The following is a 20,059-nucleotide window of genomic DNA, read 5'->3' as shown; positions in this document are numbered from 1 at the left end:
TCACAGTGAGTGGGAATTGCGGGGGCTTAAAATCAAACTGTCATCTTTCATCATGCATCTCTTCCTGATTCATAAGCTGCTTTCATACAACACTCGCAGAGCAGGGACAACCTGTGATACAGTTGTAGTATTTGTAAGCATTGCAATCCAACTGGTAGATCACTCTGTCCTTGCAGGGGGACATCCTCCTTACTACCTCTGTCCCTGCAGCACCTGAGAGGGGAGGCTGGTCACCTGTCCTTGGGGTACTGACAGGTTGTGCTCAAAGGATCTCTTCTGAATTGTGTTCAGGGTAGCACAGCACTGCTTCAGGGCTCGTCTTAAGAGAGAGGGTGAGTATAGGCTCCAGGAAATGGGGATGTGTTTCAGAAATGCACACAGCTGCAATAGTGGTGCCTCTGAATGAGAGCTGTCCTCATGGGTTTGGAGTAGATGGATGAACTGTTAAGCTCTTGTGAAACATTGCACCTATTAGGAATGTGCAAGGCTGGTCAGTTTTCTTGAGGCATCAGGAGATGTAGGAACTAGGTGCTATACTCTATTTCTCCCCTGTTTCTCCTGCAGACTTAGTCAAAGCCCAGATAGTAACTTGTGGTTTAAGTCATACAGATTATAAAGACTTGGCAAGTTCATTCTAGCGGGATCACTCTGTCTCTCTTAGGAAAGAGGGAGCAGCAGATCCTTTCTGAAGGGCAACAAGGGGTAAAACTGGTACTGGTACTGGCACTTCCTTTGCCTTCTCAGAGTCAGCTCATTTAGTTTCTTGGTGACTGCATTCTTTCAGTTTGCCACTGGGATTGTGGAATGAATACAGTCTGAACAGTTGAACAGTGGAGCATGCCTTTGGGATACAGCAATACTTACCTTGCATATGTAAGAGAACCTTACCACAGGCTGAAAGAGTGAGCTCCAGAAGCTTTTGCAGCACTATGAATCATAAGCCATCCTCTTCAGGGTACAGTTGCCAGGGCAGTAATTGGAGATGACTTGTATGCCTGCTTTGAAGGCTTGAGTAGTACACACAGAGATGGGGTTTAATGCTATTGAGCCTTTGTCTATAGGTTCTTACAGCAGATAATTCTTGATGAGAATTGTGTAATGGGCTCCTGTGCTGATTTTTTTTTTTTTTTTTTATGGGGTTCTTAATAAAATGCAGTCCCACAGCAGCACTGCTTTTCACTGTAAAAATGGGAATACAAAGCAAATCCAGCTTTAATACAAGCCTATAAATAGTATGATACAGACTGTGTTAATTAAGTCCTACCAAAGTCTTGCCAAATTTGTAAATGCCAGGCAAGATGTAGTGTTTTACTTGTGTGTATGTATGCTCAGCCCTCTGTAAAAGTAAAACTAGTCTAGGGCCAGGCACATGTTGCCAAGAATATTGCAAGTGCATAAAAGAAATGCATTTTTGACCAAGACTAGTTAGTGTAGGAGTGGTCAGTGGTGAGATTTTGCACTGGCCAACATGTTTACACTTCTCTCTGTCAGCTGAAGTTCTTGTAGTGCTATAGTCTTGCCCAACAGGTAAAGTTTAAAATGAACTGTAAAATAATGCAGGGAAATGAAATAGATTATCTGGCTGATTTAGGAATACTGAAGTTGGTTCACATTACTTTTTCCATTATGTGATAGGAATTTCCATTACAAACTGAATTTCCATTACAAGCTGCACATCTGCAGTAGGTTGCCACATGTTGTAGTAAGACATAAGTACTTGACATCCTTTTAAATGAAGGGGATGCCAATATTACTGATCAAGCAGGAAAAAAATTCAAAACTATTCTTAAATGAACCCTGGCTTTGTTGATTTGACCGGAAGACTTGAAGTCACTGGAAGATGCAGTTCTTTAGTTGCATACCATTTAATTAAGCTGCATATGGTGTAGTAGATTGATGCAGTGGTGCTAAAAAAGGCTGTTCCTTCTTTTAAAGTGTCTGTGTCAAATTGAAATCATATTCACAGAACTCAATTTGATGTTTTTCTGATTGCAAGGAAGATTAATGTTTCTTAAAATATTTTATGGCTGCTTTGTTAAACAAACTGACAGAATGATGTGATTGACATTTTCTTTTTGTATGTCACTAAACATGAAACTTAATCGGAAACAAAAATGAGATAGTCATGAAACCTGTGCTGAATTTATAACCAGGAGTTCTGTGAGACTTTAGTGCTTTAACATGGAGTTACAGGAAAAACTGAAGGGGCAATAGCAAAGGAAGATGGTTGTAAAAGCAGGATTTCTTAACTAGGAGAAGAACTTCAGGGCTTGTCCTCAAATGCTCTTATAAACAAAGCACCCCTCTAGTTTATGAAGTCAAAATGTGACTGCTTTCCTTAGAAACCACAGCAAAACATGCAGTTAGAAAATAGATTATGTAGCTTCTGAAACTTGGTACCAGCTGGCAGACAGTTGTGTAAAAGCCTAAGATCATCTTCCGAACCACCCAGCAGCAATGCATAAGATAATACTGAAGTAACTGGACTGTGTTTCCAGAAGCATTGTTTCTCTCACTGTGAAGAAATCATGGATAATTACTGTTATGTTTGATAATAGCTGTATGGCTCAGAACTCCTTTTTTTTTTTTTTTTTTTTTCCTGTGTTTCTGGTGTTGATACGCTGAAAGAGCAGTAACTCGGCAAAAGCTACGCTAATACTCTGTTAAATCTGCTCTGTAAACAAGCCAAAACAAGCATTTATAGTAGGACCTGTAATAAAGGCTGGCAGATGTTAAAACGTGTGGATATCCTGGGATTATTGTTGCACCCCTCCCTCCCTGCCTGCTGCAGTGGAGGGAGCAGTGAATTCCCATACCATAGTTGATAACCATCCACTGCTCTGGTGTTCAGGTTACTTCAGCTGAAGCAGGGCATTTTTTGCTCAAAGCATGTCTGGTTCCAAGATTAGTGGTCCAACTTTTACTTATTTATTAAAAAAGCAGCCGTGCCTTTCTCTCTGCCTTTACAAAGTACAGCTAGTGAGACTTCTGTTTCTCTGTTCTCCCCCCCTCCCCTCTTCCTCATGGCTCAGGTTTCTCTTCCCATAATTTACGCTGTTTAATTAGTACATTTCTTCTAGCTCAAGGCTATTTGTCTTCATAATGCTTTATTATTGCTGTAATTCATTTTGTGAAGTCAGTTGTACATCATTGGCCCAGTCATATCATCTGGTTTTTGTTGTTCATGACAATATTGAGTCTCTTTTCTATATTAACTTGCTGATAAGCCATTTTCCTTCTTCAAGCCATTCACCTTGCTGAGCAGGGGGTGGGTGGAAGGTCCACTCTCCTTTGTACAGACTACAGTTAGTTTAGTTACAGTAATTTACTACAGCCAGCCCTAGGATTACCTGCATGATGAGAGTTTGGGGCCAGACAGCAAATTGCTGGCATGTTTCCCAAGTAACTTCATGAAGATAGAGCTGAAGCCAGTTCAAAATGGTATCTCATGGCCATAGCAAACAACTGAGAATTACTAGGCAGAGATGCACTTTGAACTATCATGAGTGTGTAGAGAAGAGTTTACAGCTGCTACTGTGCCATAAGCCATGGTTTTATTTCTGCTTGAGCTTAGCAAGGTATGTAGTAGGTTTCACATTTCATCCATGACACAGTTCAGCTTTAACAGCCAGGCTGCATCTCAAGGGGGCAGGTCACCAGACCCATCAAACACAACACCACACCCTCAGACTGGGTTTTTAACTCTCCTTTAATGACAGACAATACCTAGGGAGCAGAAGCATGGTACAGAATAGCAGCAATCCTGCACACCCATACCAAAGCAGCACCTGTGCAACTCAATGGAGTAGTCTGTTAGGGTCACGCACCCAAGCTGGGGGTGGCTATATTTATGCTGTTATGGAGTTTCCATGTGGTTTCAATTCTATGGTATCTACACAAGGTTAATTGTCTTGCCACAGAGGGCTGTTGCTTTCTTTCAACTTGATGCCTTGTGTTTCCCAAGGCTCATGCTTTTAAGACATGCAAACACCTGAAAAGTGCTTTTCTTATTAGTTATGGGAATGGTACATCTCATTTTCCTAAGATGCAGGTAAGAGATACCATCTCTTGAAGGTCTATTACACACCTTCTCAGGGTGGCTCAAACAGCCCTCGTCTGGTCCTTTGTCATGCACACAAGCTTTCTTTAGAACTCCTCTAGTTCCCAGAGCCCTTACAAGCTCGTGTTACCTAGTGGTAAGATACACCAAAATACCAGTACCTTTCACATTATTATTAGCACCTTCACAAGTATAAACAGAAGCAATTCTGATGGTGGTATCAAACCTGTTTACTTAAATCGGATTTTTTTTTTTCAGCTTACATTTCTTCCACCTCATTTCCATCACTCTTGCAAAATCAGTCACAGTCCTATCACACAGTTCTATCTTCTGACCTTCTGCTGAACACTACAAGTACTATGTAGTTGTAGCCTTGGCAGAAGGAATGAGGTAAAATAATGTAAAGTGCTTTGGTGAGAGAAGCGTGTTCTGGAAAGATAGTAAATTTATTCATGCATCCACCATCTGGTCTTCTGCATTTCTGGAACTGAGCATAATTACACGCTGAAAAGAGGATCCTCGAAACTGGCTGCTTTAAATAGGTTCATTTGTATTTTCAGATGGCTTTTGTCTTTCTTTTTTCTACCAAGTTCTTCAAGAAGAATTCACCTATTAAAAGGCAAAAAAGCACCAAAATGATTTGTAGGTACTTCAATGAAATAAAACAATGCACATTTTTTCGTAATGTATTCTATTCTACAATGTAATTGTTCTTACCAGTATTTTATAGTAACTCAGTTCTATACAACAGCACTTTCAATATATATAGCAGGGATGAAAAAAAACACCCCAAACCAAAACCTATAACCCAGCAACCAACCCCTCCACCTCTAAATGCTGGTTTTCCTTGTGCTCAATTTGATGAAATATCTCTGCCATTTCGTGTTTTCCAACAGACAGCGGCAAATTGAATCCATTAAAAATTAATTCCAATTTCATAAAGTATCAGCAACTTATAGTGAAACCCGCTATAAGCTCGCGTTTGAGCTGGCATTAAAGCTGTCTGAGAAGTAAAGGTGCCCCAGATGAGTCTTCTCCATTCTCTTCTTAGGGAAAAGCAAGATGTTGGACCTACATAACAGTTCCATTAATATCAGCCGTTACTTAACACCCAGTGCTTTGTCACAAAGGTATGGCCATAAGCATGTCTAATCATTTCTACGCACTGTAAATAAATTCTGCCTAAAGCAACACATCACAAACAGCAATGGGCGCCATTAAAACCTGAAGCATCCAAGAGGCAGAATATAAAGGAAAACTTGCAAACTGGGTACTCTTTATCCTGCCTCACACATCAATTATAGTACAAACTATGGTTTGCAAAAAACTAACATAAACAGCAGCAATTGTACAACTACCAGTCAGTGTCATACTGATGCATGCAGGTGACCTATGGAAGACAGGAAGCGTAAATAATTAAAAAAAAAAAAAAAAAAAAGGTGAGCTTTGCACATATTTCTTCACTGTTTCAACTTCATAGAATAAAACGTTATGTGCTAAAGAATCTCATGCTTGTCAGTAATTACCTGCTTTGTAGGAGGAGCGCACTAACGGCCCGCTAGCAGTGTAATGGAATCCAAGATCATTTCCTATTTTTTCCCAGTACTTAAATTTTTCAGGAGTTATGTACTCCTCAACCTGAGTGAAAAGAATTCCTTTTGATCAGGTATGAATGCAAGGACATGGCTACAGCTAGCATGTAGTGAAATCAAACACAGTTACATGGCAAGTTCAAAATCTTACACTCCAGAACTTCGGCAGTCAAGCCACAAACTGAATTTTCTCTGCTTTCTACGAGCAGAATGCATTTTATTTGCTTTTCATATTTAGCTGAAAAGTTTATAAAGTTTCATTTCTAGTTGCTGCTTTATCATTTACTTCACTCTGGTTTTGAACAGTCCTTTTGAGCAAACCTTTTTCTGTCCAAGTAAAAGAAGCACAATAGTCCTACAAATCTCTTCACTGACAGTTGTTTCAGTGAAACACAGTACCTGAACAGAGACACAAGCTCCAGACAGAGGACAGAAGGAGAAAACGGTCATTTCCCTAGCTCAAGCGGGACCATTAAGGGAGAGCCTATGAGATTGTGAAGAGGAGCCTGCCTGAACCATTACATTTGAGACATACACTGAAACTGTTGTTTTCCAGAATCATGCCTCAGCTCCAGCTATCTCCCCAGCTAAGAGCAGAAAGTAGCAGTGGGCAGTCTGCAGAAGATGGAAGAGATTAGATGGCTGAGGTAATTTTTAGTGAGGAGTCCATAATAAATGAAGATCAGGTTAAACAAGGAAGGACAGTTAAGGTAAGGATGCATACCAAACCTCAGTTTAGCAGGAGGAGTGTGCACGGTGCAGGCCATTAACGCTGTCTGGAAATTAAAGGCATTTTTACCTTTAAGTGACGTTTTGTTGGTTGCATGTACTGTCCTAGGGTCAAACAATCCACATCTGCTTCCCGCAACACTGGAAAAAGAGAATTCCATGTTAGTGGCAGAAGGATCACAAGGGCCTGTGAGCAATTAGAAAACAGCCTCCTTCCAAGTGTGAACAAAGGTCAGGCTGCAGCAGCCTGCAGGGGTTACATTCTGCTCTGCAGTGAAGGGAACCTGCAGCCTTGATGCAGCTGCAAGACCGGAGCTTCCCAGTCAAAAGCCAGGGAGAACAGTGTTGTGCTGCACTCACTGCAGTCATGTGCCTCACTGCAGAGATGACATGCTCTCATCTTTATCTTACTGATTCACATTGTGTCTTTAGGTCACAGCCTTCATTTCACAAAAAAATGGATGCATGCACGTATAGTTGGCACTTCTACGCTGTTTCAAGAGACCTGATGCCACAAAGATATGGACAGTTCTAAAGAGCTATAAATCAGGGGACATCACCAACATCTTTAGCCAGTTTTACACACTTGGGATGTACATGAGTTTGATGCCTGCAGAATCTCAAACTTTGTCTGCTAAAATTTGAGTATATACTACAGCACGTCTTCAGGTAGTCTGCTTACAGAGCGAAATCCAACCTCTTGATAGTCAGCTGGCCTGAACAATCATGTTCACTGCAGCTAGAGGGGTATTCTGAACAAAGGGATAGCTGCAGAGTCAGATTTTGCACAAACATCTCCAGTTATTTTCTGGCTACTTGGGGTGGTTGCCCCACATCAAATAGGAAGAAAAAGACAGTGTTTTGACTACAGCATTATACTCACTGTTGCCCTGGCATCTCTGTTTAGATTGATACAGTTCTGTAAAGCAACTGGTTCAGTCTCAGCGCATTTACATGTTCTTTAACTCATATCCAGAGGATGGAGGGGTAACGAAATCAGAATAACTGAATGAATGGTGTGGATATGAGTTTGTCTCCAAACACAGCCATAAATGTAGCTTGAAAACAAATGGCACTGAATCTGAAATTTCATATTCTTGTGGCTAGGAAATACTAGGCAGGAAGAAAAGAAAAATCAGGAACTATAATTTTACGGTCTGTATTGTGGGACAGCTGCAGAAAAACTAGATGCTATCACTGCATTGCAAGTATGGGTTGTTGTACACAAAGTAAAGTACTGGGTAGACATTCTTCCAGGATAGTGGAGAAATACCAGAGGATTTATAAACTGCTTCTTCTTACAAGCACATTGCATTCAGTTACCGCCGTGAAATTTTCTCCTCTTAAAAATACATTTACATGGAAACCTAAGCACATGCTGCAGCTCCAAGGATAATAACTGGTTTTGTGCTAAGTAAGATGAAACAAATTATTTTAAACAATCAGGCCTGCTGTTTCTAAAAAGAATGCACAATAAGGCAACTATGTTGCAAGCCCATTATTTAAGTATTCCAAAGATAAGAATGTCAATATAGTCACACAAAACAAGTTATAATTTCCACTGAAATCAACTCAAGCTGGATCTACCTGTTAAATTGTATCTGAAAGCCATATGAAGACAAAACATTTCAGAAGTTCCATTTTTCTTAACAAAAGTCACTGAACATGAAACTTCAATATTGAGATAAGTCATGAAACCTGTGGGGTTTTTTTCCCTAGTAAAGCTTAGAACATGTCTCCTGCACCAGCAAACTGCTTTTCATGTTGAGGCAAAGATGCTTACAACTGTTTTCCAGCACAATAAAATTCATACTTGTGAATTTTGGCATGTGTTTCAACACCAACTTACATTTCATCGTGGAATATACTTGTTCATCTGTCTCACCTAGCCCCAGCATAATGGAGGTTTTAGTGATGACGCAGGGCTGGACCGCTTTGGCGTGCTTCAGCACACGTACGGACTGCTCAAAGTTGGCTCGGGGATCACGGACCTTCCTTTTCGTAGTGTCAGCGCGAGAGGGGAAAAGGGTCACAGAAGTTAGAGATGCCGAGAGGCGCGTTCTGCTACCTTCTACAAACCGAAAACGGCAACTTGGAGGGCGCCGCTGTGCGGTTTGAACCCCACTGTAAGTACCCACACCAAGCCCCCGGAGGGGCGGCGGTGAGGACGCTGGCGAGCCGAGGCGCGGCTCCCCCAGCGCAGCGCGGCGCCGGCCCGGGGTCACACACGACACGACACGGCACGGCACGGCACGGCACGGCACGACACCGCCCGGGGCCGCGACACCGCCCGAAGATAGCCCTGGGGCCGGGGCGCAGCGCGGGCGCCCTCTGCCGGCGTGCAGCAGGCCCGGCGGCGGCGCAGCGCGCGGGGCAGGCTGGGAGCGGGCCCGGCTGGCGGCGCCCCCCGCGCCATTTCACCTCGCGCCTGAGGGCTCGGACCTTGGCCTGTCCCGTCGCGCCTCGGCCGGGAACGGCAGCCGCAGCTGAGTGCGGCCTTAGCGCCGCTGTGGATGCATGGCCCCGGCTGCCCCCTTCACACTCGGGTCTGCCACAAAGCACCGCGTGTGCTCGCGCTTCTAGACACTGCCGCTGCTCACCTCTGTAACGCCGGCACCGTCTCCACGTTGTGTGCATACACGTCCAGCCCCGACAGCGCTACTTTCTCCACAGCCTGAAGATCCCCCCGAAAATCGGGAGTGAGGCATTCTACCAGGATCTTTGAATTCCTGGAAAGCAGAGGCAAAAAGAGCACACATCTGGGGGGTCTGTATCACTGTTGTTAAAAATCTCAACACAGCAAAAACCCGAATGTAAACGATGCTCTGATCAGCACAGGTAGTAAGTGAAGTTAATTCAGGATACAATTCTAAACCAAAAGATTTCTGCAAATACTTGTACTACAATTCAAACAAAACATCATGTGTTTTAATTCCTGATTTCACTGTGTCAGCTGAAATAGAAAGCCATATAATAAACATAAAAGCGATTCCAAGCCTCTTAAATGAGCACATTCACTAATTATATACGTGTTTTTGCATGTGCCTTTGTTGCAGGTTAACTCGAGCTTAAATATCAGAGCTCCAAAATACAGAAAAGCTATAATCCTGCCTACTGGGATAAGACACAGCGTTATTGCCCTGGCATCTCATCTGTGTCCAGGAGTCAGATGTCAGCTCAAAAAGGCAGGTGGGAAGACTGCAGGAGCCTTTCGACTCCCAGGATGTACTGGAAAAGGACTGAAATGAGCTCATACGAATTAAATCTGCTGGTAGACAAGTGTGCTATGAACTGGGGTACAGGGCAGCCATGGATGCAGAGTGAAGGCTGAACAGCGGGGAGAAGAGGGAGGTACAATCACAGAAACAGCTACTGTGGGGAAATACAAAGCACTGACCACTGCTGGCAGAGAAACCTGACTTCTTGTCATGTGTGTCACTGTTACCTAAACCCACTCTGAGCCTCAAGCTTCGAGAGTGAACATACCCCAAAAGTATGTGTTCATTTCCTGGTAAACCAGCTGCCTCTTCAAACAAATAATCCAGTGCTTAGCTTTAAATAAGCTTGGGCTAAATTGGAATTGTATCTAAATTCAAAATACTCTGTGGGCATTATATAAGAAAGATGAAAAACAGGAAAAAAAACCAAACCAAAAAACCAAAACAAAACCAAAAAAAACCCCAACCACCAAACAAAAAAAGGGGTCACAGACAGACTAAAGGCAGGCTTCTGTATTTGCATGGCCCCTGGAATAATGCAGCTAAAGGCAGTTTTGGCCTATATGCAGTACACATTCTAAAGTTTTAACAGTAACAGAGATTAATGATATACCTTTCTTTCAGATGAGAGACAGTCTTTGCAAAGTGTTCTGCTCCACCGTCAGGCATATCTAGAAGCATTTCAATTATTCAGTTAACCTTTCTGTTCAAGAAATGTATTTACTTATTAGCAAAGCCACCAAAACCTTACAGATTCACATTTAAATGCAGAATAATGAAGAATTCGAAGCCCAGTCTTCTCTCACCTCTTTTGCCAAAGGCTTACAATGGATATTCTACGAAGCCTTGCTCTGTACAAAGTCAAACTGTAGTCATCTAGGGCAGCCTTTAAATGTTTACTCCCAATGAACCTGTCTAGGTTTCACCGAGCACAGAATGGCTTTATCTGTTTATGGTTTTGGTCTGAGAAACAGTTCTACAAAAAATTAAATATATATATATTATTGTTCTTCTATTGTAAGTCTCTTAGAAGCTGTTAGACTTACCACCACCCTGAACAGTCTTCATAATGGTTTTGCATTCTTATATGGCTACTATAACGTTAGAAAAAGACAACTGTCAGATTTGGTTTGTGTAATGTATTCTGGGTTTAGTTTTTGGAAGGAAGTTCTGGAATGGTATTGTATATGAATGTGGGTGGTTTTTTTTGCTAATCAAGTAACAGAAAGTAGTGTATAGGTATGTATTTTGGAAAAAAATATTTAGTATATTCTAAATATTCTTGATGTCTAATAACAGTATAGCTTCTGTTATATTTTTCCAGACATAAAGAAATGCTAAGAATATGTAGAAACTTTCCGAAGTTTCAGCACTGTTGACTCCTTTACAACAGTAATCCTTAACAATAGTGCTGAATGATGTTTAGCGAGGTCTATGTTTACCCCGTATAACGCATATGCGAGCTTAGACTGAAGAGATAAGAGACAAGATACTAACCGTCCCTGTCCACAGACGTCAAGACAACGTAGTCCAAGCCCCACTCAGCTATGGCCTTTGCTGTGTTGTAAGGCTCCTCCGGATCCAGGGGAGGTGGATTTTTTGCTGTCTTCACTGAACAAAATCTGCAACCTCTAGTACATGTGTCACCCATCAGCTGAAATGGGAAAGACGTTCCTATCTTTCTATTGTACACATCACTACTGTTCAGCTGAGGAACAGAAACCAGTACTAAGCAAAACAACTAGGTCAGTGCTTTACTCTAAATTTCTTGTTATAACCCCACTCCACTACAGTAGAGATCCAACAATATGCTACAACAGCCCAAACATTAATACAATACTTAAGAAATGATTAATGACTTACCATAATAGTAGCTGTAGCTGTAGCGTATTCACCACCTCCCCAGCATTCTCCAATGTTGGGACAACGTGCTTCTTCACATACCTAAAGGTAAAAGACAGGAAAGTACCTGTCTTTTTTCTGTATTATTATTGAAAATTATTTTTATATTATCAACCAATTTCAATAGTAGCTTACAAAGAAAACACAATTCCTTCTGTGATAAATGTGGAGATTAACAGAGTTACATGTTGTTCTTTAAAAAGTCAGTAAAAGAGACAGGAAGAGTTTTGTGACATCCATTATCATTCTTTTCCTCTACTTCACAACCCCAAAAACTCCTTCACTGTGTAACTGCCTTATTAATTATCACAGATTGTCATTAACATTGATCTTACTCTGAAAAAAAAGGAAAAAAGCTCTCTATGCATTTTATACCCACCATTTTTTAGCATCTAGAAGGTATATTGAAGGAAATAAATTTCCAGAATCTCTTTTCATACCAAGCATGTCTGTAACTCTGAAATTGTGTTTGTTTCCACTAAAACCAGTCACACATAGAATCGTGATCCCTCTGTTGATACAAATAGTAAACAATAGTATTTAAAACCATAGCAGGAAAACCACTACTCTATGGATCTGTCTTCATCCTTTATGGGTAAAATTCACAGCCAGAAAAAAGGATCAGCATTGGGCTTGGTTTCAGTCTTGAAGATCATGCAAAACATCATTTGTACCTGTCCTCCACATGGAAATAATTTTGTATCTGTAAAAAATGCCTTATTTCTACAGGAAAACTTGATTGGCACTAGATTTACCGTATGGAGATTCAAACTTCTCAAGGTATTCTTTAGTTTATTGTAGTTCTTTCCCATGGGAATCTCTGTTTTCAGCCATGGAGGGAGTCGCAGCCTGAATAACATCAAGGAAACATAAAGATTAATAAAGTATTTACATGGTAAGCTTCCTTTAATTTCATAGATCTGCTTTAATTTGTTACAGATCCCAACTAGGAAGGTTCCTTAAACACTGACGCACCTCAAACCCCAATATTAAAATCATTCATGGTCATAACAGCTTTTTCTCTTCCATATTGATCATCATCCCAACATTCAAGAGTAAGAGTTTGTTGTCATTGGAAGGTTTAAAACTGTCACCTGTACTCGTGGGATTTAACAGTGCCACACTGGAGACTGCAATAATTAATGCAGCCGTCAAAGCCTACCTGGTCTAGTGGAAGGTGTCCCTTCCCATGGCAAGGGGTTTGGAACTAGGTGATCTTTAAGGCTGCTTTCAACACAAACCATTCTGTGATTCTATGATTTTTAAATTTAATCTTCATTTTTTGTTTTACTGCATCAGTAACATTTTTTAAGCACCAAGTAGGGTACACACACCTACTGATGTATATTTGTAATTTAATACAGGCCACGGCACAGGCACTCAAGTGAGCAAATACCACCGTGCCTTCATGTTTTGTTATGCATTTGAAGTTAATAACATGTTTGTTCTTTCTTGAAAAATCACGACATTTGCAAGCCACTGTGACAATATTTAGTAACACACATTTTGCAGCAAATAGTAAACATGTTAAGACAATGCATGGAAGCAAATACACTTGTTTAAAATCAGTTACCTTTCTCCTTTCTGACGCTTTAAGTTGCCTTTATACTCGGCCCACGCGCTCTTGTCTGACAGATCTCCAGATACAAAGTCTTGCAAGTCTGGTCCACTTTGCAGAAACTCTCTTTTTTCCTCTGTCAAAGAACCTGATGTTGTGTACTGGTTACACACATGGCTCCCAAACACCTAAAAGAAGCAACGCTGTGATTTATTAAATTACAAATGTACTGGAAATATATACTAAGTAACTACTTGTGCTTCTGGTGGTAATGTACACAGCATTTTCCCAACTGACTTTAAGTTAAACATACAATTCTCGTCTTAATTTTAAGTCATGTAAAACAGACGCTAAGCATGATCTCTTACAAAATAGAGAATCATCGAACAGTTTGGGTTGGCAGGGACCCTCAAAGCTCATGTAGTCCCACCCCCCTGCAATGAACAGGGGTGTCTTCAACTAGATCAGGTTTTCCAGCACCACATCCAGCCTGGCCTAGTACGTCTCCAGGGATGGTGCATCCACTTCTTTGGGCAACCTGTGACAGCGTCTCACCACCCTTATTGTAAAGATTTTTTTCCTCACATCCAGCCTCTCTCATCCTGTCAACATCAAACTAAGTTATATAGGTTTTGGATATAACACTGTTTGGACTAATTTGTGATTTCAGGGCTCAAAAACAAGACGTCGAGATGATTATCTGTGCACTGCCCAATCAGTAACTGATTTTGATGGAACCATAGCACAAGACAGTTCTCAGAAGCTGGCTTAGAAGCAGACGAGATCATGGCTCAGTTTCCCGAGTGCCTCTGTGTTGCTCTGAGTGTCTTGGTGTATGCCCGGGCCCAACCGCTCTCTGGCCGCCTCACGTCCCCGCAGCGCCGGAGCGGTGTGGTGACAGCGCTGCCTGCGGCTCTGCCAGCGATGAAGCTCCGGTGTCACGGCCCAGCCGGGCAGCCCGCACGCATCAAGAGACGAGCTGAGGTATTAGCATCATGCTTTGCCACCGGGGCGCCGTCCCGGGTGCTGCTCTCCCTGCCCCGGAGGCTGGCTCGTCGTCCCGCCGTGCAGCAGCCCCCCCGGAGCACACGGCCCTGGCGCGAAGCTGACTCACCCGTGCTCGGGTCCCCACCAGCAGCCGCCGGGCGGCCGTGGCGGCAACCTCGCAACGGCGGCCCCGCGGCAGCAGCGACATGGCCGGGTCCGCGGAGCTACCAGTCCAATCGATCCTCTCGGTGCTCCGCCACGCCGCCTGCCAGCCTCAGTCGGCTCATCGGGCTTCGGCTACTCTTGCCTCTTGGACGACTACCGTAACGTGATGGCGTCAAGAGGCCGGGAGCGCCTACAAGAACGTGATGACGTCAAACGCTGTCTCTTTCCGCCCTGCCAGCTGCGAGGTGAGGAGCAGGCGGGCGGCACCATCCGACATCATCCGGGGCCATCGGCCGCAGGCAGCTCCCGGGAGCACCGTCCAAGCACGGGCAGCTTCCCGGGGCCGCGCCGGGCCAAGCCGCCGCAGCCTGTCCCCAGCCCTGTGGGAGGGAGGCCCCCGGGATGCGCCTTCCCCTGTTCTCTTCCCCCAGCAGTTCTGGGCCTGAGCTGGGCCCCGCCGTATAGCTGAGCGCTGAGGCTGCGTCTCCTCTGGGGCCTGGGCGGGATGGAGCGGTGTTGAGAGCGGAGCTCGGCCCTGTGGCGGCTCAGAGCGGGTGGGGGCCTGGGCTGGGCGCTTCGTAGTTGAGCGTTCCCGGATACGTGCGGCGGAGAAGCGGGAAGGGCGCAGAGGAAGGGCCTTGTGCTGAGGGTGTGCAGCATCTTGCGGTTGTCCTTTGCAGAATGAAGACCATTCTCAGCAACCAGACCGTTGACATCCCTGAGCAAGGTACGTCTGCGTGTGCGGGCGAAAGGCGTGTTGTGGTGCTGGCCCCGCAGCCGGGTAACGAGTGTCTGCCTGTGCTTTCCAGTCACTGTGTCACTGAAGGGCCGGACAGTCATTGTCAAGGGCCCCAGAGGAACCCTGAAGAGGGATTTTAACCACATCAATGTGGAGCTGTCTCTCTTGGGAAAGAAGCACAAGAAGGTGAGTGCTGCATAGGTCGTTTTGCTGCCCAGAGAGGGAGGGCAGTTTTACACTTACTTTAACAACTCCTTGGTTGTGTAGGAGGTTGAACTGAAATGTTTAGTTGCAAAGTACGGCTTGTAATTTTTCCCTCATTTCAGTGTTTCCTGAAAGAGGCTCATCTCATGGGACTTCCTTGGGCACCATGGGAGTCTTGCAGTTCTGTGATGGAGTCAATTTATTGTTTGATTTCCTTTATAGTTACAGACAGTTATTTGGAAAGGGGTCGATCATTATATGTATTGTTTTATAAATGGGTTAGTTTTAGCTAGATAAAACTAAATGTGCACATTTAACTTTCAGAATTGTCAGGTTTCATCAGGATGTTTTCTGAATAACTGCATAATATTTTAGTGTGCTCTTAAAAACTACACAAAAGGAGGAAGAGTGGCTGATTTCAGCTACTTTTTCGCAAGCATCTAGTGTGTCATTAAAACACTGAGCCCACACACAGTGTTTCGTTTAAATGTTGATACACATAGAAGACTGATTTTTGGAATTTAGCATTTGTTAATACATCCCTCAGCTGAAGATGTCAGATTATCCCAGCTGCTTTGAAGATTTTTCCTCGTGTTTCATTAATAAGAAGAAACGTTTCTTTTGCATCTGGGGGTTACAGTTTAGAAGACCTATGCTAGGTGAGCCTTCAGTGATCTGTCAAACAAAATCCTGTGCTCTTGTTGGTGGGTTTCTAAGTAGTTTACCTGGACTTTTCACTCTTGGTTTGTCTCATAAACCTTTTGGTTTTAGTTTTGAAGTGCAGCTGAAAGCTTTGTTAATGCTTTTTTTTTTTTTTTAACCCAGCTACGTGTGGACAAGTGGTGGGGTAACAGAAAGGAGCTGGCAACAGTTCGCACAATTTGCAGCCATGTACAGAACATGATAAAGGGTGTCACGCTGGTAAGTTTTCTTTTGAAACAGAGTAACTCCTATCACGTTTGGAATTCACGACAATAAACAGCTTCTCACTGTAGTGAGAGCTTTTATGAGCATCCAGGATGCTTTCTCTCATTTTTACTTCTGTTGTCTTGCACTTGCAGTCAGACAGGTTCTGTGGGTGGAAGAAAGCAGGAATGTCTCTTGGGCTCCATGTGTTGTCCTTGTTAGGAAACTATTTTCCTTATACCTTGGGGTTGGATTTCTCCAGTAGGCTTGATGCATCTGTGTTACCTTTGGTCATGTACTGTTTCAATATCTGATAATGTCTCTTACCACAGGGCTTTCGTTACAAGATGAGGTCGGTATATGCTCACTTCCCCATCAACGTGGTTATACAGGATAATGGCTCCCTTGTGGAAATCCGGAACTTCCTGGGAGAGAAGTACATCCGCCGAGTGCGCATGAGGCCAGGTGAGCAGAGCTGGAGATGCACGTTCTTGTTTATAACTGGGGTTCTCAGCTGTGTTCTTTGGGTACTGCTGGTGGTAACAGGTGATGTGAGTGACTGTTGAAACAGTGTTTGCCTGTCTGAATTTATGTAATCTTGTGATGATACCTTTACCACTGTTCAGATTTATTATTAATGTTTTAGTAATTTTTTTTTAGTAATTAGAGCCACTTAGTAGCTAATAACTACTTCAGAGCTAGTTATTCTCATATGAGTTCCAGGGAGCACTGTGTTTAGTTTTGTCTTTGTGAGATCTCGTCAGCATTTATAGTTGGTGCTTAGTCTTAGATGTGTTTCTGTTTTAAACATTGCACATGAACTAGTTTCACACCACATTGTATTTTTGGTCTTCCAAGTGATGATGTATTTTGAATTTCCTGATTGCCTGGAAGCACGTATGCAAAACTATTATCTCACCTGTTGGTTTTGTGTCTTGCATACTAGCAGTTTTAGCAAAATGTCTGACAGAGTAGAGGTGTGATGGAGCTTGTTAAACTTGTGAAAGGAGGAGACAAAACATGTCACAAACATGGTTACCTTAAGACTGTAGGGAAGACTTCCCATAACCAGTTTTTTGGTAGTTCCACTTCTGGTGAAGGTATGGGTAAGGATATTTAATGTGACTGATGGTGTTTGGGGTAGCTTTAGATGAAAGCATCAGACTTGCCCAGAAACACTGGTAGATAGTGTGGAGTTACAGCGGCTTTGATTTACTGTGGGGTATTGAGGTGGGTTTGGCTATTGTAGTTAATCTTTTTTAAGTCAGCTTTTACTTCAAAGGCAGTAAAATGCTAGCAAATCCTGACGTAAAAGCTAACATCTATTAACCAAATAGATTAAACTATAAAAACTTGTATTTTTCTCACGAATAAAAGTTTCCTGTTAGATGCTTGAATGTCCGAGTGTTTACTTCTTGTGAGTATTTGCAGTGTTGCTGGTATAAACGTGGTGCTTGACATGTGACTCCAGTTTTGTCTTCCTGACCATGAGCATGTGGCAGATGGCACCACCTAGCTGGTGAGGCCGTGCTGGCAGGATCTCTGGCTTGTATGCAGTGTTGGTGATTAATGCTGGCTTGTGGTAACATTTAAGTAGGGATATCAAGCAGCTGGTTTCAATCCAGAGCATGAATTGCACTGATCTTTTGAGTTCTGAAACTCTGTGATGGAGGGCAACCCTGAAAGGGATTTGGCGGACTCTTACAACAAAATCACAGAAGCTAATTATTGCCTAGCATGCTGCTCTCTAGAGCTGTAAGCTGGGACAGGACACGAATATTGTTTCTTTTGTACACTAATGCCCTTACAAATAATGTGGATTGGGCGTTTTCCTTTCTGTAGGTGTTTCCTGTGCAGTATCTCAAGCCCAGAAAGATGAGCTGATCCTTGAAGGGAATGACATTGAATTGGTCTCCAATTCAGGTTTGTGAAAGTAGATGGGATGGGAAGATACAATGATGTGGCTGTTTTTGTCTGAAGATGTCAGCTTAGCAAAATGTCTTTCTTTCTTAAACCTTGAGGTAAACGAAAGTTCGGAATTTTATTCATTGTAACTGCTTCAAGTCCACAGAACCTTTTGGGGTTTTTTTGACTCAATCTTGATGGCCTTTTTGGTACCAAACTCTTCAGCTTTTCAGTTGTATGGGTGTGCAGTAATAAACTGTCACTGCCCTGAGTTACTGAGGCAGGCTGAGTGAAATGTGTCCTGTTGTCATTAGACTTGACAGGATTTCAGGTTGGTAATTCGTTTCTCCAGATGGACAGTTTCATACATTAGTTGAAATATTGGAGAGCAAACAAAGGCTATGAGTTGGTGTTGACCTTTTGCTTTGTGCTCATGCTCTTGCTTTGCAGCTGCTCTGATCCAGCAAGCCACTACAGTCAAGAATAAGGATATCAGGAAATTCTTGGATGGTATCTATGTCTCCGAGAAAGGAACAGTACAGCAGGCAGATGAGTAAAACTCTTAATAGGTTGGTATCATTTTGACACAGTTTGTACATCTTCTCTGTAGAAACAGTTACTTGACCTGGGGACTTGACAAGGTTTATCTGCTTCACAAAGCTGGGGTTAAGTGGGTTCCCAAGAGAGATGCAGTTGTGCTTGTAAAGGGCATCATAAGCAGTGTTAATCAACATAAATTTTGCTAGGTGTTCTGTTGGCAACTTTCCATCTCTCGTCATGGGGTGCTCTTTATTGTGAGGTTGGTGAGGCACTGCCGCAGGCTGCCAGAGATGCTGCGGCTGCCCCATTCCTGGCAGTGTTCATGGCCAGGCTGGATGGGGCTTTGAGCAACCTGGTCTAGTGGAAGGTGTCCCTTCTTATGGCAGGGAGCGGAGTGGAACTTTGGGTGATCTTTAAGGTCCCTTCCAACTCAAACCATTCGGTGATCTGATTCTATGATCAACTTGGCATTATGCTACTGGATGGAGAAATATCTGACTCCAGACAGCTGTATTCCGTGCTGTAAATGCTCGTTACGATGGGGCCTGAGAATTTAAACCCAGCTGACCTAGCATGACAAATGGGTTTACAGCTGTTCACAGAGCAGACTTGCTTAGGCTCTTGTTCTTCCTGGTTGGGCACTGCCTTCACTAAAAACAGTGTTCAGTGAGTAATTTATGTGTAAAGGTCTTCTGTGTAATTTGTGTATAAATCCTTGTAAACAAAGGTCAGTTCAGAAAGGATTATTTACGCTGTGGATGTACATTTGTTACTGAAGATGAGTACAAGGGGTTAGGGATAACTTAAGAATTTCAACTGCTAGAGGAGTTTGATGCATTTCAGCTACCTGTGGTTTCATACATGGTGCAGAACACTTGTGTAGGATGAGACAGGCTGACTTGAAAATAAACGTGTGCCTTCTGAACCTGAGCTTGCGACAGAGGATGCGGAGGAAGGGAGTTGCATAAACTTTTTTAACACTTGCAAGCTACTAAAAAGCTTATTTTTAGTCCTGTTCTGAGTTCCTCAAGTGATAGAACAGCTTGTTACCTGCTTGCTGTACAGTCAGGAGCTGTTGTGTTTGAAGGCATTTTAAGTAATCTCTGAATAAAATTCAGCAAATGCTTTAAGCCATTAGTGTCTGTCTCGCATTAAAACCTATCAGATAAATTAACTTGTCATATCTATAAACTTTCAATTTCACATTTTAGTGCTAAAACCTGAAGCTAAAAGCTCTGAACTTTTTTGTTTGCAGTTGTCTGGATCCTGAACCAAACCATCATGAGACACTTTATCAGGAAGTGCCAGCTTGAAGAATCTGATCCAAAACTCAAGCACCATGAGAGGTTCAATAAAATACAATGTATTTCATATCCTGGCCTCTCTCTTTTTCTTCTTTCTTTTTTTTTTCTGCCAAGAATTACAAATGTGGACCCACAGTGTAAAATCATGAAGTGGTAGTTTTAAATCATAGCTTTAGTAAATAGCAAAAGCTTTGTTCTCACAGAAGGGAACTAGGGTTCTTTCATATCATTTCAGAGCCTCAGCTTGCAA

The 20,059-nt window shown here is 42.8% G+C and overlaps 2 protein-coding genes across 5 annotated transcripts; one reads left to right on the top strand and one right to left on the bottom strand.

The window, feature by feature from the left end:
* Window positions 1-3,697: 3,697 nt before the first annotated feature.
* On the bottom strand, window positions 3,698-14,298 carry LIAS (lipoic acid synthetase). Of its 2 annotated transcripts, none has more exons than XM_080618874.1 (11): window positions 14,174-14,298; window positions 13,075-13,247; window positions 12,257-12,350; window positions 11,463-11,543; window positions 11,097-11,253; window positions 10,213-10,270; window positions 8,982-9,110; window positions 8,231-8,376; window positions 6,452-6,522; window positions 5,587-5,698; window positions 3,698-4,669 (listed from the first exon to the last, which is right to left on the bottom strand). In XM_080618874.1, the coding sequence occupies exons 1-11, from the start codon at window positions 14,252-14,254 to the stop codon at window positions 4,617-4,619; spliced, it is 1,155 nt and encodes a 384-aa protein (XP_080475000.1). In that variant the 5' UTR covers window positions 14,255-14,298; the 3' UTR covers window positions 3,698-4,616. The 2 variants fall into 2 exon arrangements, with proteins under 2 accessions (XP_080475000.1, XP_080475001.1); XM_080618875.1 differs by lacking the exon at window positions 14,174-14,298 and adding an exon at window positions 13,428-13,625.
* A 23-nt stretch (window positions 14,299-14,321) lies between these two features.
* RPL9 (ribosomal protein L9) lies at window positions 14,322-19,981 on the top strand. 3 transcript variants are annotated; one of them, XM_080618896.1, is made up of 7 exons: window positions 14,463-14,938; window positions 15,021-15,136; window positions 15,980-16,075; window positions 16,393-16,525; window positions 17,903-17,983; window positions 18,416-18,534; window positions 19,761-19,876. In XM_080618896.1, the coding sequence occupies exons 1-6, from the start codon at window positions 14,893-14,895 to the stop codon at window positions 18,520-18,522; spliced, it is 579 nt and encodes a 192-aa protein (XP_080475022.1). In that variant the 5' UTR covers window positions 14,463-14,892; the 3' UTR covers window positions 18,523-18,534; window positions 19,761-19,876. The 3 variants fall into 3 exon arrangements, with proteins under 3 accessions (XP_080475020.1, XP_080475022.1, XP_080475021.1); XM_080618894.1 differs by lacking the exons at window positions 17,903-17,983; window positions 18,416-18,534 and adding an exon at window positions 14,322-14,456 and having other exon boundaries at window positions 14,892-14,938; window positions 19,761-19,981; XM_080618895.1 differs by lacking the exons at window positions 17,903-17,983; window positions 18,416-18,534 and having other exon boundaries at window positions 14,463-14,765; window positions 14,892-14,938; window positions 19,761-19,981.
* Window positions 19,982-20,059: the final 78 nt, after the last annotated feature.

Source organism: Psittacula echo (assembly GCF_963264785.1).
Source record: "Psittacula echo genome assembly, chromosome: 1".
Lineage (NCBI taxonomy): Eukaryota > Metazoa > Chordata > Aves > Psittaciformes > Psittacidae > Psittacula > Psittacula echo.
The sequence above is the reverse complement of the archived record's forward strand: the minus strand, read 5'-3'. Positions and strand labels throughout refer to the sequence as shown.

Coding starts and splice junctions, on each gene's coding strand:
- RPL9 (XM_080618894.1), top strand. CDS start 14,893: ATGAAGACCATTCTCAGCAACCAGACCGTTGACATCCCTGAGCAAG. Junction 15,137..15,979: donor TGGGAAAGAAGCACAAGAAG/GTGAGTGCTGCA, acceptor TTTTTAACCCAG/CTACGTGTGGACAAGTGGTG. Junction 16,526..19,760: donor CCGAGTGCGCATGAGGCCAG/GTGAGCAGAGCT, acceptor TTTTGTTTGCAG/TTGTCTGGATCCTGAACCAA.
- LIAS (XM_080618874.1), bottom strand. CDS start 14,254: ATGTCGCTGCTGCCGCGGGGCCGCCGTTGCGAGGTTGCCGCCACGGCC. Junction 13,248..14,173: donor TGGTGGGGACCCGAGCACGG/GTGAGTCAGCTT, acceptor TGCTTCTTTTAG/GTGTTTGGGAGCCATGTGTG. Junction 5,699..6,451: donor CAACAAAACGTCACTTAAAG/GTAAAAATGCCT, acceptor CTTTTCACTCAG/GTTGAGGAGTACATAACTCC.